The 16,343-nt window shown below is 40.0% G+C and overlaps 1 protein-coding gene across 1 annotated transcript in view; it reads left to right on the top strand.

Annotated features, from left to right (window-relative positions):
* Positions 1-12,102, top strand: part of UNC5D (unc-5 netrin receptor D) — a 350,696-nt gene extending 338,594 nt beyond the window's left edge. Inside the window, exon 17 of the mRNA XM_059730699.1 lies at positions 2,702-12,102. Coding sequence (XP_059586682.1) covers positions 2,702-2,906 — 205 coding nt within the window. The 3' untranslated portion in view covers positions 2,907-12,102. The remainder of the gene's footprint in view (positions 1-2,701) is intronic.
* Positions 12,103-16,343: the final 4,241 nt, after the last annotated feature.

The raw sequence follows: 16,343 nt of genomic DNA on the forward strand, positions 1-16,343 counted from the left end.
CATAATAAAAATCAAACAATGAGAAGACAGAAGAGAGACTGCTGTCAGCATGGTTTCCAGATAGAAACTAGTGTTCACATAAACTGTAGCAAATATTCCAAACCATAATACCAATACCAGACTAGTATATCAACAAACATGAAGGCATGGGTCAATTGGACACTACTTTCTGATCACATTTGCAAAACTACCCTTGTAAAGATAACATCATGCAAAGTTTTGCAACGCAGTGAGCAAAATGTGTTCTAATCCCAATCCTAATAATTAAGCAGCTGAAAAATTTCTGTGAAATTTTACAGAAGACCTTGTCTTACATAGCCTGTGAAACACAACCACATTCCTTAACGCTCACAAAGATATAAACTCCGACTAATATGGATACGCCTGCAACCTATCTAGGTGAAGTACAAACTGCAGGGGTGGGAGACAACTGTAGAAGAGGCAAGATAGGACATTACATACACGCCATTATCGTGTACCACCATTGCTTTATTTTCCACAAAACTATTTTAATAATATAAAAGTTTTTAGAAGACATTCAGATTCCGACTGCCATGTGTTACCCATGTAGCCAATAGGAAACTCCTCATCGAGCAAGGTACTCCTCTGTCTATCCAAAACAGAGAGCCAGGCAGTTCATCCTGTGAATCTGCACTTTGCAATGCACTAAAGCAATTCAGGGCTTAAATTCTATTTCATTGCTGAGGCTGTCTGTATTAGAATGCAATATATGTACGTGATTCACTATTTGCATCTAACTTTCTGCCACCTAAAGGTGCCAAACACGGTACAAAAAATAGCCGAGCCTGTGAAAAGAAGTAGGTATATGCCTGTTTTAATAAACCAGGAGTAGCAGCAAGGTGTTTGGTATCAAACATTTTTTTTCAAGTTTGCTTTAGCTGTGACTTGAGGGCACATTGCTCAGAAACAACTGCTATGAATTCAATATGCTGGTAAGCTGCCCTTAAAAGCCTCTAGATCAAAACAAAAGCAACCCTGAAAGAAAAAGAGTGCAGACATGCTTTGCTGATTTACAGTGCAACACCGCATGCAACTTGAGGGCACTTATATTGAAATCGCAATCTCAGGGTAAACCCTGCCCTTGATGACACAGAGACTTTTCTAGTATGTGTGGGTTAACTTGTGCAAAGTGGCCTGATGTGTGTTGATTTGGTTTGGGGTTAGATTTTTTTTCTACTGGGCTTTCATCAGTAAATACTGGTCTGAGCGCAAGGCTTACTAGTAACCTTGGGCAGGAATTACGTGAAATAGGTCTGTTGATAATTGCCTAAAAGGGTCTTGTCAGCTGGCAAAACTTCAGTTTGGTCTGCAATGGCAGAGGAAGGCCTTCATGGCACCAAAAATATATAGCAACTAGAACGTAAGGGGCTTATTGCACATTGCACTTTGAGTTGCTCAAATGTTGGTTGACGCTAGTGGTAGCTTGAGTTTGTAGCAGTCGCATCTTAAGGCTAAAACCCTTGTCTGACTGTCCCACGCCTGGAGGATTAAAACTTGGGCGGCTCATTTGTGGGGAGTGGCCACACATTAATGGAACATGGATCAGAAATAAACCTGCCCTGGAGTGGCATAACTTTCACCTGCCTAAAGGGTACTTATCACTAGTTTCAGGTGATAATGTGTAGACAATCCAGGGGGTACGAGTACCACAGTGCTGCCTAAAATTAACAAGGCTCTAAAGTCTTTTAATTTAAGGGAGATGCACAATGGCTTCATCAGATGAATGGATGCTGCATTACAAAGAAACCAATGTCAAAGGTATCTAAAGCTACTGCCTAATCTAATGTTCCAGGAGTACTTGGAATAAGTGTTGCAGTTATAATTTAGACATTTCAGTGTCAGTAAACAGCATTAGCTGTTTCTCACATCTCTTTGCTGTTCGGCAATTCAATCACTTTCTTTCCCACATTCACATATATATGTATATATAGTGCATATTACACAAAGTTTATGCATATGTGTATGCGTGCAATAGATTTATTTGTATCATTATATCCAAGCAAATATACAAGTAGTTGCATCAAACAGGCATTGTGGCAGACGGAAAAGATAACATGAATTTATTAACCAGGTTGTTCTACCAGGTCTCTTGCAAATAATATTCTGCAAAATTCCATAAATCAGATATATGCATTTTTTAACCAAATCAAAATGTGTAAGTGAAAAAAGATGTAAAAATATATGATACTTGTAGTTCAACACCACAGGTACTAGTTAGAAGTCAATTTTCTCTCATCTAACATGCATATGCAGATATATATTTAAGTTTCACCTATACCACTTCATCATGTTAATTTGATGCTTAAATTACATGAGTGGCTGTGACAAGGTCTTATTTAAATTACTGTCCACAAATCCTTGTTCATCCTGCCTCTTTAAAAATGAACCCCAGTGTCACCTGAAGGTTAGTCTCAACCATATGCTTCCATGCAATACCACTTCCATTTATCCAAGTCCTGTTTTTCCTGAAGGTTTTAGAGAAACGCAGTTACACTGAAAAGAAAATTGGCATTTTGAGGAGCAGCTGGCTGGCTACTGTAATGTCCGTGAAGTCTGCTTTCTTGTCTGAAATGCATCTGTAGCAGCAGGGATGATGGACAGAAGGTCAGCTTCACATTCATGGTAATAATCATGTAAAGGACCTTTCTAATCCTTTTGTTTTACCTTTCCTCCCTTTCAGGAATCTCTCTTACTTTGCTACACAAAGTAGTCCATCTGCTGTCATTTTGGACCTCTGGGAAGCCCGACATCAGCATGATGGTGACCTTGACTCCCTAGCCTGTGCTCTGGAAGAGATAGGAAGGACGCACTCCAAAATCTCAAACATTACAGAAACTCAGATCGAGGACTCCGACTTCAACTACAGTAGACAGAATGGACTTTAGCCATTTCTTTTCCACTCAAGAACCAATGGCCAACTTTGACTTTTACATTAGGGAGTTTCTCCTTGCAGGGAGGAAATAAGGGTTTTCTGCACATTGCATATAAGGAATAAGATCTTCATTTCCTCTATACAAGTTTTAGCTGGAGGAGCAGAAGAAGCCCCACTATAAAACAACCCAAGAAAATGCCAAGCTTCTCCATGATGCCATTGTCTTCTCAGAATTAACACTTATGGTTTGTGTGTAGAAAACAAACCTTGCTTTTCTACAATTCCTAGGAGGCAATAGGATAAGGAAGCTACAAACTCTAAAGGTAAATATCATGAAATAATTTATTTAGGGAATAATAATGCAAACCAGAGACACAAAGGTGGCACTGACAATTATGCTAAATAAATAACATACTAAACATTTAGAGCCACTTGAGTCTCTGGGTTTCTAGGTTTGACGACCTGGGCTTAGAGTCTCCAGTGCCCTGCACCTTGTTAATTTTCCATGGTGCAGAGGTGGATTTACAACACCATCTTGACAATTTGATAGCTTTCTGCATTCACTTTGATATAAACTAACTGCAGGACAGCAGAGAATCTGGACCATGGTATTCAGCCATTCAGGGAACTGAAGCCTCTACCATTTCCCTAGCTACTCTGTTAGCAAAAACACCCTAAACATTCCTTTCAGAAATTGTAATGCTTTTTTTTTTTTTAATGTGCAATGTTATTCCAAATTTTCAATTCCTTTCAGAAATTGTGATGCTTTTTTTTTAATGTGCAATGTTATTCCAAATTTTTAAAGTTTTATGCCACCTTGAAGTAGCACTTTTATAACAATCGAATGCAGTACTGATAACTGCCAGTCCTGCTGTAGCCATTTTTCACCCTGTTTTGGGGCTGACCTACAAAGTTAAAGCAAACATCAAAACAGCTTAATTTTGGCACCGGTTCAGACAGAAATAATCAACACTGCTGAGCTTGGCTTTGTTTTAATCAGACACTGCACAGTCTTGGGGGCATACCCAGAAATTGGTCCAGTTACATCCTGGAGGTTTTCTCAAATGGTGGCAGCTCCACATTTGGATATGAATTTGAACCCAGTATGTTTCATCTGGCGACAGATATTTGATATCTGCCAACAGCTAAATAATCCAGATAAGAAACCTTTCTGACTTCCCACCTGTCCCTGTTCAAAATTAACTGGAACTTAAATCAATCACAAAAGCTGATCCTGTCAGAGGTGTTCTCCAGGCAGTGGTAGTGAACCAGATTTAAACAGAGATTCAACTCATTGAGGCTAAGTGTCAGTTAACTATGACACCAGATTAGTAGCTTTGGTGATGTGGGCAACACACACCCTAAAAATAATCTGAAGCTATTTCTTCATACAGGAGTCCAGGTGCTGATATAGGATTTAATGACTCTTGTCAGTGCAGTGATTTAGCAGGTAATTGCTCCGTCTCACTGATCTCCGAATCCAACTTTTCTGGCTCAGCCATCTAAAATAAGCAACCCACTGCTACACACAGGCCCGACACATTTCTTGCATTCAGTATTTCACACAACACTTTGTGACAATTTTCCAAAAGAACAAATAAAAAAAGTACCTTCCTACTTCCAGCTGAAATGGTATTGGTTCTAAGCCTACTTTATACCTGGACAAAATACCAGCCTTCTCTGCAGGAAGAAACAAAGCTGTGACTGTTATCAGTGACCCATAGCTCTTCCTTTTAAAAAAAAATATATATATATTTCTAGGGACTTTGTTTTCTGCTCTTCAGGTACCTGGTTCTTTCTTCAGGTTCTTTACTAAGGCAAGGGTCAGTAAGAAAAAAAATGACAATGTGGCACCAATCAAAAACCAATGTGTAGTAAAAGCGCATTGTAGTTGTCTGGGAAACATCCAACAGCAGCTTTTTGGCAGTGAACTTGTTCTCTCGTCTTCACTCCTACACAGTTTTATTTTGATAATGACTTTTTCATATGGCTTAGGTTAGCTAATCAAAACAAGGATTCCTAAGTATACTCTGTATGTGCAGTAATGTGTTCGCATCATTGCAGAACTTCTTAATGTGTTTCTGCAGTCACCAACTCCAAATATGTTTAATGCACTCAAGACATATAGGAGTCAGAGGGAGCTGCAGTATAGACCTTGGGGTGTCCTTTCCCTGCCCCCCAGGAAATGTATAAGCTTTACTGCGCAGGACTCTGACTGTTTCTAAAAGAAGAAACCCCACCCAGAACAGCCCAAACCTGCCTACTGAAATTCTGCATGTGGATAAAATTACTCTACCTTCTGTGCAGTTTGTTCAGAAAAAAAGTTTGTCCCTTATAGGGAATGATAGAGACATCATAAGAAGGAGCACTATTTGACTTCTTCAAAAAAGACTGTCTGGAGAAAGTCTTCAGATTAAAGAGATATGGATTGTACCACAATATCCATACTTGATCCTGAGCCCACTGTTAAGTGAATGGGAGTCTTCCCTCTGACTTAACAGGGTTTGGAGTATGCATCTGTGAAAGTTAGTTTCTCATAATCAGTTATTTGCAGGAAAAGTCATCTCAAAGTCGCTGAGCTATGCTGTCAGAGAGGCTTCAGCACGAGACCCGAGTTACGATGATACCTTGCTGAACATAGGGTGCGTGCGTCTGCATGTGTCGCTATTGCAATGTTGTTACTGCACCATGATTTAGTACTTCCTTTTAGAAGTACTAAATCACATCGCCATCACAGCCCGTGCTGTGCTGTGTTGTTTTTAGCACATGGTTGTTTTTAGCAGCTACTTCGTCAAAGCAGCACGCTATAATGGAGGAGCGCATAGCTACGGCAAAGTAGCTGCTGGTCACATATAGATCCCCGTGGATGCAACGGCGACGTAGCATCACATGTAGACGTGCCCATAGTGTAGTTTTCTTTTATTTCCTTTCCCGAATTAGTTACTTTGTTGACTGTGACTAGATGTTGCATTTGTCCCAGGATAAAGCCTTTTGTCCAGGGACTGTGCAGACTTACACATCCACTGTCCTGCTTCAAGTCCCTGTAAAGTATGCCAAATAAAATGTACTAACGCTTTTCCCCCCCGAGATATCCTGTTGTAGTAATTCATTCCAGCACAAGTCTGTTAGGGCTGCGTGCTCTGGCTGGCCACCGAATGGCAAAGGAGCAGCAACACAACTTGGAAGGGTGACGTGTAGAAGACTGTGCCCCTGCTGTTCTGATCCAGTTGAAACCCTGGGAAAATCAGTCCCAGGGCAGATGAGATGCTTATTTACATCCTAAGTCTTTTATATGCCATTTGAATGAAGTACTCTGCCCTTTTCTAAATCTGTGGTTGTTTCAGTGCCCTTGTAATATGCAAGTAGGCTGGAAATGCTATATAATGGGCGCATCTACATGTCACTCTGCAGTGGTGTTGCTATTGCACCGTGCTTTGGTACTTCCTTTTGTATTTAAGCATGGTGCAGTAACTGCCCGTGCTACGCCATGTGTGCCACGCATGATTAGATTTTGCTGCTGTCACTGTAGGGGCATGCTATACTAGGGAAGCGTGCCGCTATGGCAGTGTAGCTGCCGATCACATGAAGACCCATGTGATTGCTACGTCACCATAGCATGTCGTACGGTGACGTAGCACATCACTACATCACTGTAGGGCGACACGTAGGTGAACCCAAGAAGACCTTCATCTAACTTCTGCCATCTAGAACAGGCAAACTTACATCAGAGCTAGGGTTAAAGTTGCAACCAGGTTCCTGGCTTACATATTCTAGTGTAACCCAATTCAGCAGTGCACAAGAATTACATCACTGTTCTGATCACATAAGAGCGCTCTCATTTTCTTCACACGTGCAAATTTCATGTGCCTCTCAAAAAATATTAATCTGAGAAATGCAAAATACAGGTACATGTTTTTGTGTAGCCTTGCACTGGTTGGTTTTGCCCATTACTTTGGAATAGAAGTGCCAAAGCATGGTGCACACATTTCAATGCCCACAATATTTTTTCTTAATCACGCAAAAGGAGGAGTTGATAGAAATGTCAGCACTTCCACTAGGTCTAGCTTTCCAGTAGCTGTCTTTCCTGGACCAAAATGCCTCACTCCGCAATTCTAAAAATCAGCCAAGCATATACCCAGGCTGACAAATGCAACTGAGAAAGCTGCATTCAAGGGTTATTGTAAAAAGGGGTAAAACAGCTTTTCTGCAGTTAGCTCAGGCGAGTACTGCCCACTTCCACCCAAAACCATCTCATTTGTGTTTAGTGGGCTTTCAACCCAAGCCAGTTTATGAGCATGCGTTTGGGCCAGGTTTCTCCTTTTATGTGATCCAGTTACCCATGCACTTTTTAGTAAGGGTGCAGGCTTATACACTCACGTTCTGACATCCCTGTACTGCCTTCCCACAGTTCCTGCCACATTCAGAAAGACAGGCAAGTTCTCCCATGACTTGCTGTCATTCTTTCATTGAGTGGCATGGCTTGCTGCAACAATGTTTCAAGAGATATACTTTCAGAAGACCTACTCGCACATCTGAGAAAGCGCAACTTCCATCAGATTATGGCAACTCACCATGGCTCACAGGGCAGCTGTTCACTGTGAAGCTAGGCTAACCCAGGTGCTGCTCCCCAAGCCTGAGTCTGAAGTGAAGATACACCCTTCATTGTGAAGCTTGCTTTCTTTTGTGTTAGTTTTACAAGATGGTATTAGTAATGCTCTGTGCTTTCCCGAAATTGGCTACTCCCAGCTCCGCATCCTTCCCTCTTCATGTGTATGACCCTCATTGGAAGAAGTTTAGTGACAGGGATTTTTGTAAAGGAAAGCTCAGCTGACATTTTGATACCTAAATGAAGCCAGGTGGATGCTCAGCTCCTATTAACAATGTCTTTATTTACACTGCGTAAATAAGTCATGGGCTGCCTCTTCTTTTCCGTATCAGGAAGCACTTTATTTCCTTATTTATGTATTTGATGGCCAGGCTTATAAGGGTGTATTGCAATACGGGATTTGCACAGAACAGCGACCTATGTAATTTATATATGCAAATGCCACGGAGAGTAAAACATGTCAAATGCTGAGCACTTTTGACATTGTGGACGCTTCAATTTTGATGTCTAAATGTCAGCTGAACACTTTTGAAAATCTGATTGTAGAGGTGTGGTCTGTCCCTTTGAAAAGGGGCAGCAAGCCCTTTCCAGGAGGTCTTGCTAACGAAGGGGTGACTCACTGGGAGCTTAAAACTCCAGAGGAGCAAGCTGAAGGGAGCAGGCTAAGGGGAAGGTCAGAGTGGAGAATGACTCTTTTGATGTCCAGGACGGATGGAGGATTTTGGTTTGCTCTCTTTCTGGTGTTAAAGCCTCACGTGTGTTTGGTAAGAATTGAACTCCCCGAGGGACTAGTAACAGGGTAAAGGACCCATCATTTGGGGCTCCAACATGGACACAAAGGTGAATAGCCAAGAACAACACTGGAGAATACCAAACTCAGTTGCCCCCCCACAATCCACAGACTATGTCTCTCTAAAAAGAAAACAGAGAGTGATGGGCACTAAGAAAAAAGGAGGTACTGTACTGCACTTTGAAGCTCCACATCAGGAACAGATTCTGATGTGGTGAAAAATCAGCGCTACGCTCCACCACTTGGAGATGTGTCCTATTATTTTTATTCACACTAAATGCTTTTTCCAGATCTTTCAGCACTGAGAGTCATTTAAGCCTAATAGTTATGCTTTAAAAATGACTTACAATTATGCCACCAAAAATGGTGCACTTCACAGCTTCACCAGACTGCAGCAACATAAAGTTAATTTACAGTTTTTACAACGTTGCTTTTGCAGTCTTACTAGTTTACATTAAAATCCTTTAAGCCAAAAGAAAAGGAAGTCCGCTCTGTAGATTTAAATGCAAACTTCATTTACCAGTGCAAGAAATCCCATAAAACTCGGATGTACTCCACCAAAATTTTTATTGGGCTTTTTGTAAGAGATGAAAAGCTATTGACATAGTTCTCTTTAAAGATGGGGAACTATTTTTATTATTTTTATCTGTGACAACAGCTGTTATCCTTTCTTGTGTCCTGTACACAGTTTTCTTTCAGCAGGTCCTAAGAGGGCATTCAGCCCAAATCACTAAAAGCAGAGGCCTCTCTTAGGAATAAAAGCTGTTGACATCACATAAGAAGTCTGTTGCTTTCTTTCTCTTCTTGACAGACGATACTTTAGGAAAGTTTTAAAACACGTAATACCTGTTTCCTTTCTAGATGGTGCTTTTCCACTGCCAAAATGATAGCATAGGTATAAAATAGAGTTAAAGTCTGAGAAATGGTTGTAAGATTTTGCTGCCAATTTGACAATTTTCTTTTTTTAGCCTACATAAAATAGGTCTATGTTCTGTATGGAAGAAATAAAGGACTACATTGTCTTGAATGATAATTGAGTATAAAATGGAAATTATCCCAAAGCCCATGACAACTATACCAGATCTGAAAATGTGTCTTTCTAGACTATTAGATTACTTATTTGGGTTATTTATAAGGAATTGCCCATTTTTTAACACAATAGTAAGAACTGGTCACATTACTCCTTGCAAATTTTCAATCTGCTGTTGCTCAGTACTCACTGAACAATTTTCTTCATAAAATGTTCACTTGAATTATTTGCTACTATTGTGGTATGTAACTGGACAGAGTTGGTCATGTGAAACTGTTTCCACTCTCTGAATGGTGAACTATTTTAATGGAGAAATATGACAAATGGCGCAGAAACACATTTTTGGATACGTATTCATTAGCTACGCTAATACTTGCGAAAACTTTAGGGATTTCCCCAACAAATGCAGTCAATTGAACAAATCTGTCATCTGCACTGACAAACTGAATTCAATGCGTCTGTCTGCAAAGGTATTTATTATTTTCCAGAATAGTCAATCCAGCTCACATTACCAAACTCTCACATTATCAAACCTGATATTAATGGTAGCAACATTTTTTTTTTTTTTTTTACCAGTAAGACTACAACAAATCTTACTTCAAGATTATTCCTAGAGAATACTTTGATATTACAAATCCCAGTAGGCACTACGAAGAGAAGTACTGTTGTATGCAGCAGAGCCACAAAGAAATGAAATGCTTGTGGGTCTCCATATTTGCTGTTCTGTCCAAAAAAAGTCTAGACATTTGACACAATATATTTTTTGTATTAGAGATTATTAGTACAGATTTTAATTGTGTTTCTTGTCTGGGGAGGGCGGGGGGAGGGAGCTGGGTTGTATTGTACTTTTCAAAGCTATTGCAAAAGCTGCTTTAAAATCAGCTGTTCAGCTGTATTGAATAACTGGTTTGTGCTTTACAAGGGAGTCTGCGTGAGCCAGGATTTGATGGGTAGCCTCAATGCCTCGCTGTCACTGGGTAACTAGAGCTGAAGTCACTTGTGAAAATTTAGTTAAGGGATGGGGAGGTTAGATGACCCATCCCTGAATTGTTATGTAGTGTGTTGTGACCAAATGAGACTAGACACTCACCTACTGTAGAACTGTGGTTTTGTTAGCAGCTACTTAGTGTGTCTGCCTCCTGGTGTGATGACCTTGGTTTGGACTGTCCTCCTGCACATGCAGGGAAATGTCATCCCATGTTGCCTGGTATATATAGGTAGATATATAAAACCTCACTGTCTGATCCCAAAAGGAAATGTGTAGCACAAACTGAAGCTTAGGGTGCTGTGCACCAAGGCTGGTGTGAGTTTTTTTCTGACTTGGAGGGGGTTTTGGATGCAAAGATGCAGATGCAAATAGTAACTGCTCCAAAGAGAAACATTATGTTGTGACAAATCCTCACCCTACATAGCTGGTCAAAAAAAAAACACAACAAAAAACAGAAAGGATTTGCAGTATTGTTAAGATCTCCTGTTGTTCTCCTCATTGAAATTTTAAACTTTACCTCTCTGATTGTTTTAAAGAAATGAATTTCTTCAGCCTTTTTTTTTATGCTGATGTTGAAATTTTGGAATTTGACAAAAGTTCCTCTCGAGTTCCAGTCCCACGAACTCCTTCCACTTGCAAAAACAAACCAGAAAGCAAGTGCTATTATTGAAAGCACTTAGACTGAAGTTCTTGGATGCATCAGTAAGACCCAGTTCACGTCCGGAAGACGCACTGAACTCTTTCCCAAGTAAGTACAGAGACCGCCCACTGGGGATAGGGCATACATACTGGGCGATAGCAAAGGCTGATACCATGTAATTAGTCACTTGGGAGCTACAGCTGTCATTTCTCTGAGTCAAATTCACCCCTATTGCAACTTAATTGATCTCAATTTACATGACAAGTGTGCAATATACATCTTGCATCCGTTTTGGGGACAGAAAAGTTTTGTGCCAATCAGTCCTATTTGGATCTCTACCAATATTATGCAGAGCTAGAGCTGGTTGAAAATGAGAACTAGAACAATAATTTGGGGGGAAAAAAACTGTCACATTTTCTTCTTTTCTTTGTCATGCTTGGAACTTTGACAAATTTTCATTGCTTTTTCAAGCTCTGCAAAATGTTGACCAGCCTTTTAGTTGGAAAGGGAGGAAGAGGAAAAATGTAATGAAAAATGCAGCCAAAAGTTAACATTTAAAAGAAAAAAGTTACCAGTCTTGTATCAGGTTTGAAACATATCCCTCTTCTATCCCTTCACTTCTGCATTGAGCAGGGTTGGAGAAGAGCTGAGGCTTTTGGCTCGTACTTTCAACAGGCAGCCAGTTCAGCATCTCCTCTGCCCCCCCACCTTTTCAATGTGTTTAGTACTGAAAAAAGAACAAAGGTTTGAATGCTTTCTTTAATATGAAGCTGAAGGAATAAGCAAACAAGCCAGAAAATCATTAAATAAAAGCATGGCCTTGGCTTCATACCACACTTTCTGTGCCTTGTACTATCAATGTAAATTCTGAATGTTGTACAGTAAATACTTGGGAAAGACTCCTTGGAAAAGGCTGCACTGGCTTCTTTTTTCAGCACATGTACATATATAAATATATATACATATATATTTGGTAATGCCAAACAGCTGTGTTATATTGTATTGAAAAAAACCCAACAAAATAATGGACAGTTTGGATGTTTTATGTAGAGTTTGCAAAAATTGTATGGCTATAGCCTTTTGAAGATAAATGTACAGAGGTAAATTACTGCTTATCAGTTATTTATGAATAAAGAGTCTTTTATTGACATCTTATATTATCCTATGAGTGGCACATTAATTTTTGTGATAAAACAAGATGGTCTGATATGAGAGCTTTGTAATGCTTGTGTGGTTTTACAAGGAGCCTCTTAAAATCTGCAAGAGTTGAGGCTAGGTAACTGAGTTCCATGGGATCTGTCTTACAGAAAAATCATTTTTTTCCGCATAAACTAACTGCAGTCTACATGAATATGACTATGATTGCGGTTTCCACCGTGTAGCAAGACTAACTGCTTTAAAAAAAACCAAGAATGTCAGTTTACTTTCACTATAAATTAATTGTGGGCCTTATCCAAAGCCTATTTACGGAAGCAGACCTTCTGTTGTCTTCAGAGGGATTTGGAGCTCTGCCTGAGCTGACCAAAATAGGTTTCAACATAACCTAAGTGCTCCATGTAAGATACCCTATTTAAAGCTTGTGATGGACTTGTATTATTGAATTAGCATAGTATTCAGGAACCTCGTTCCTATATCTGGACTCCTTTGTACTAGGCATTATACAAAAGTAAGTGTTTTGTCTGCAAAGGAATACCTTCCAGTACCTAGCTCACTCTTGTTCTGATTGAGCAAATAAATAGTGGCTACTCTTTGAATCCTGAAGCCAAGGCAATGAGTTTAATTCTGTATACCACAAATATACACATATGCCCAATCAATCATCTTTTGATGTGTAAATGTCTCTGTATTTGGCTTTGAGATGGGCACCCATTATTCCGATAAAACTTCACCATAAAAATGATCATATAGTATAATGGAATCATACCCCACCTTCAGAGAAGAGGCAAATATCCATTGAGAAAATTAGGGCCAACTCACATACAGTCAAGTTTAATTGTTTTCAATTGGGAAGCATGTGGAATAAAATCCTGCATGTCAGGGTGGTTAAATCAACCCCATAATAAAAGCTAGCCCACTGCAAACACTAAGCTCTCTGGTTAAAACCAGGTTGGCACGGGTAAGTGAGATACTCATGTGAAAACAAGCAAGGGGTACCTGTATCTTGTTTAGACTCTTTTATAAGACCAACTAAACAGTTGGGAAAAATTGTTCTTTGCAAGCTTTCGGGCACAAACACCAAGCTTGCAAAGAACAATTTTTCCAACTATTTAGTTGGTCTAACAAAAGGTATCACATCTGCCCAAAGAACCTCATCTGTCTAAGTCCTTAGACCAACACAGCTACAACCAACACCGCCAACTTCTTTCTCTCATCTCAGGGACAGATGCATTTTTTGTCTACCTGCATGTTGATACCTCTGACTTTTATGATACCTGATAGCATGAGGAATTTTTTTTTGCGCTTCCTCATATTTCAGATGCTGGAATGAACGTGAGATACTGATCTTCTTACCTTTAATACTCGTATCGCCCCCTACAAAACCATTCCTGTCCTGTGATGTGTACCACATTACAGCAATTCTGTTCACCAGCAAACCAAAAGAACCAAACACTTTTAACTTTGCATATTGTGCCAAAGCATGTTGGATGTTTTCATCAACATGTAAAGTTAAGTGTAATTCATAAAAGTGCTATTTTTATCTATGAAATGAATATCTGGATGCAGCAACACTCTTAAGGAAGCTGTTATAAAATGCATCATTAATACATATTACAGAGGATGCTAGGACCAGCTGTTATAAATCAACACTTTCTTCAAACATTTTATTACATGCATTTAAGTTATTATCAACTGTGGTATCATATGCCATATAATGTAATGGCCACACTTTATAATAGATGGGTCCATCATCATAGCTGTCTTTGATATTCATTGCAGGATTAATCATGATTAATTATGTTTGCATGGAGGTAATGTATAATATTGTAAAAGTCCATTGTATTGTGGTTTAATGAACAGCCACTCAGAAATAATACTGCAGTGGTTGCTGTCAGATTATTTCCAAACAGACTGATGGGCTCTACAGAACAAAGGACCAGGGTGGCACTCTCATTATTTACATGCCACAGTCGCCCTGCGAGCCTATAGCTCATTAGCCCATAGTTAATCCACTACAGTCAGATAGTCAGAAAGAGCTCCCAGCACCCAAGAGCTCCCCATTTCAGCACTTAGATAAACGGGGCTAGATCTTCAAGACAGCTCAGTGGCTGACAACATTAATAATGAAATGCATTCCCTACTGGAAACCCTACTTTCAAATCCCCGAATCAGGGCACAGAAAGATGACTAGACAGTGAAAGATTAATTTAACAGGCAATCATCTTAACACTCTGAAGTACACAACCTGAGTTCCACAGTGCAGCACTAGACTGATTGGAGCAAACATTAAATATATAAAGATTCAGATCTTATTATTTTTCCCCCCTAAAATGGCTGTAAAGAGAAGGACCCATATTACTTAGTAATTGGGAGAAATTCAAACAGAGGCAGCAGATTCAGATAGAACAGCAGGTCTCAAACTTTTCTGGACTTGAGGCCTCCTCCCCAACTTTTGTGAATTGAGTGGCACCCAATTTCATACACTAATGTATGTATTACAGTACTTCTACAAGAGCCCCCTTCCGGAGGGGCTGGGCAGTGAAGGTGGTAGATAGTTCAGGCAGGGACAAGCCTAAGCCTCTATTTATCTACTTAGCTTATCTGTTCATACCTCACAGCACCCTGGGGTGCCCTGGCACCTGGCTGAGAATCTCTGAGCTCCAAGGTACCTTGTTCCTCTGTCCTCTTCCAGATGAGGTACCAAAAGCTGAAAGAAGACAGGTATATTCAACCTGATGCCCAGATTAGGGAATGCTCAGTACACATTTTCCTGGTTTCACAGATGGGAAACTGAGGCACAAAGAAGGGAATCCTTTTTGCCTCTATGCTAGGAATAGGATCCTTCCAGCCTGGTACTGTATTTACTAACAAACACTGCCTCCAGCCAGAGGATGAAGGCAAAGCTAAAGAATACAGACAGCATTTTGCATTAGTAAAACAAAGTTGCTTTTTATACTCGGTCTACAAAATCCTCATAATACGATATAGCTTCTTTGTCCTTGGTGATAATTCAATACCCTTTTTAGGCTGAATTAATCTGTTTTCTCCCCCTCTTAAAGCCTGACTATTTGGAAACCAGATTATCACCTTGTAAAAAAAGCTAGCTCCCTTTCTATTGCCTGTTTAGTAGGACTGATGTGATAGATTACAGTATATTAAAGGTGCCATATAAAAACACTTTATTAGAAAGTTTTATCCAACGTTCTCTGCAGTAAATCTTTAGGATTATTGTACTGCGTCCCAAATGGCATAAAGAATAAACATTAGTCACAGAAGAGACTTAGTGAAACACATATGGCTCTGGAAATACCCTGAGAGCCATGCAGCAGTAAGTGGAGGCACAATGGTTCCTCAAACTGAATCTAAGTAATGGTTCCTTTTGAGAATTCTTGCAAGTAAGTTTGTCCCCCCATCAAATCTAGGCAACTTATCTAACACACAAGGCATCATGAAATCCACACCCGGGAGTGAATGACTGACACACATGCAACTCCGGACCTTTTAAATTTCACATCTCGCCCATGTATATGCCTACAAGACCTAGTCTGGGGTACTGAATGCTAGCGTGAAGCTCTGCCAGCTGAGATGTTCTTTTGCTGAGCATAGCTATTGAAGTATTTGCAAACTGTGCCATGGGCTTGAGACAGGAGCAAGTTTCTCTCTCCATCTGTGTTACCAAGGAAAAATATTTGATCCATCTGTTAATGTAGAGTCAAACACACTGTTAAGTTGAACGTTTCTGTAGTCATATACTCTAGTGCAAAGTCAGTGCAAGACACTATCCCAATGTAGCATGTTTAGTGGACAGGTACTAGGAACTGGGATCTCTGTCCTACTGTACAACTGATCTGTTGTGTCCACAGGCAGTCACTTTGTTTCTCTGGGCCTGTTTCTTCTCCCACCCTTTGTCTGTCTTGTCTGCTACAATTGGCACTTCTACTAGTGCAGGGCCAGTCTTTTGCTGAGTGGCTGGGCCTTTTGGCTCCATTACGGCCCTCCCGTAGGATAAGTAATATGCTGTGTATTATATTAGACCATGTGTGGCCTAAATAATATCACCATTCCCACCTTGTGAAAAATGTTACTCTGGATAACAATGAATCGAGCACTTAACATGCATCATCAACAAGGCAAAAACAGCCACAACCCTACAGATTAAACCTGTTACCATTCTGAATCTAAAAGTCTGCTACCAAAACCAATATCAGAATCAGTGGGGGAGGTAATTCTTTACTGAT

The sequence above is a fragment of the Alligator mississippiensis genome, chromosome 7, assembly GCF_030867095.1.
Source record: "Alligator mississippiensis isolate rAllMis1 chromosome 7, rAllMis1, whole genome shotgun sequence".
NCBI classification, from domain to species: domain Eukaryota; kingdom Metazoa; phylum Chordata; order Crocodylia; family Alligatoridae; genus Alligator; species Alligator mississippiensis.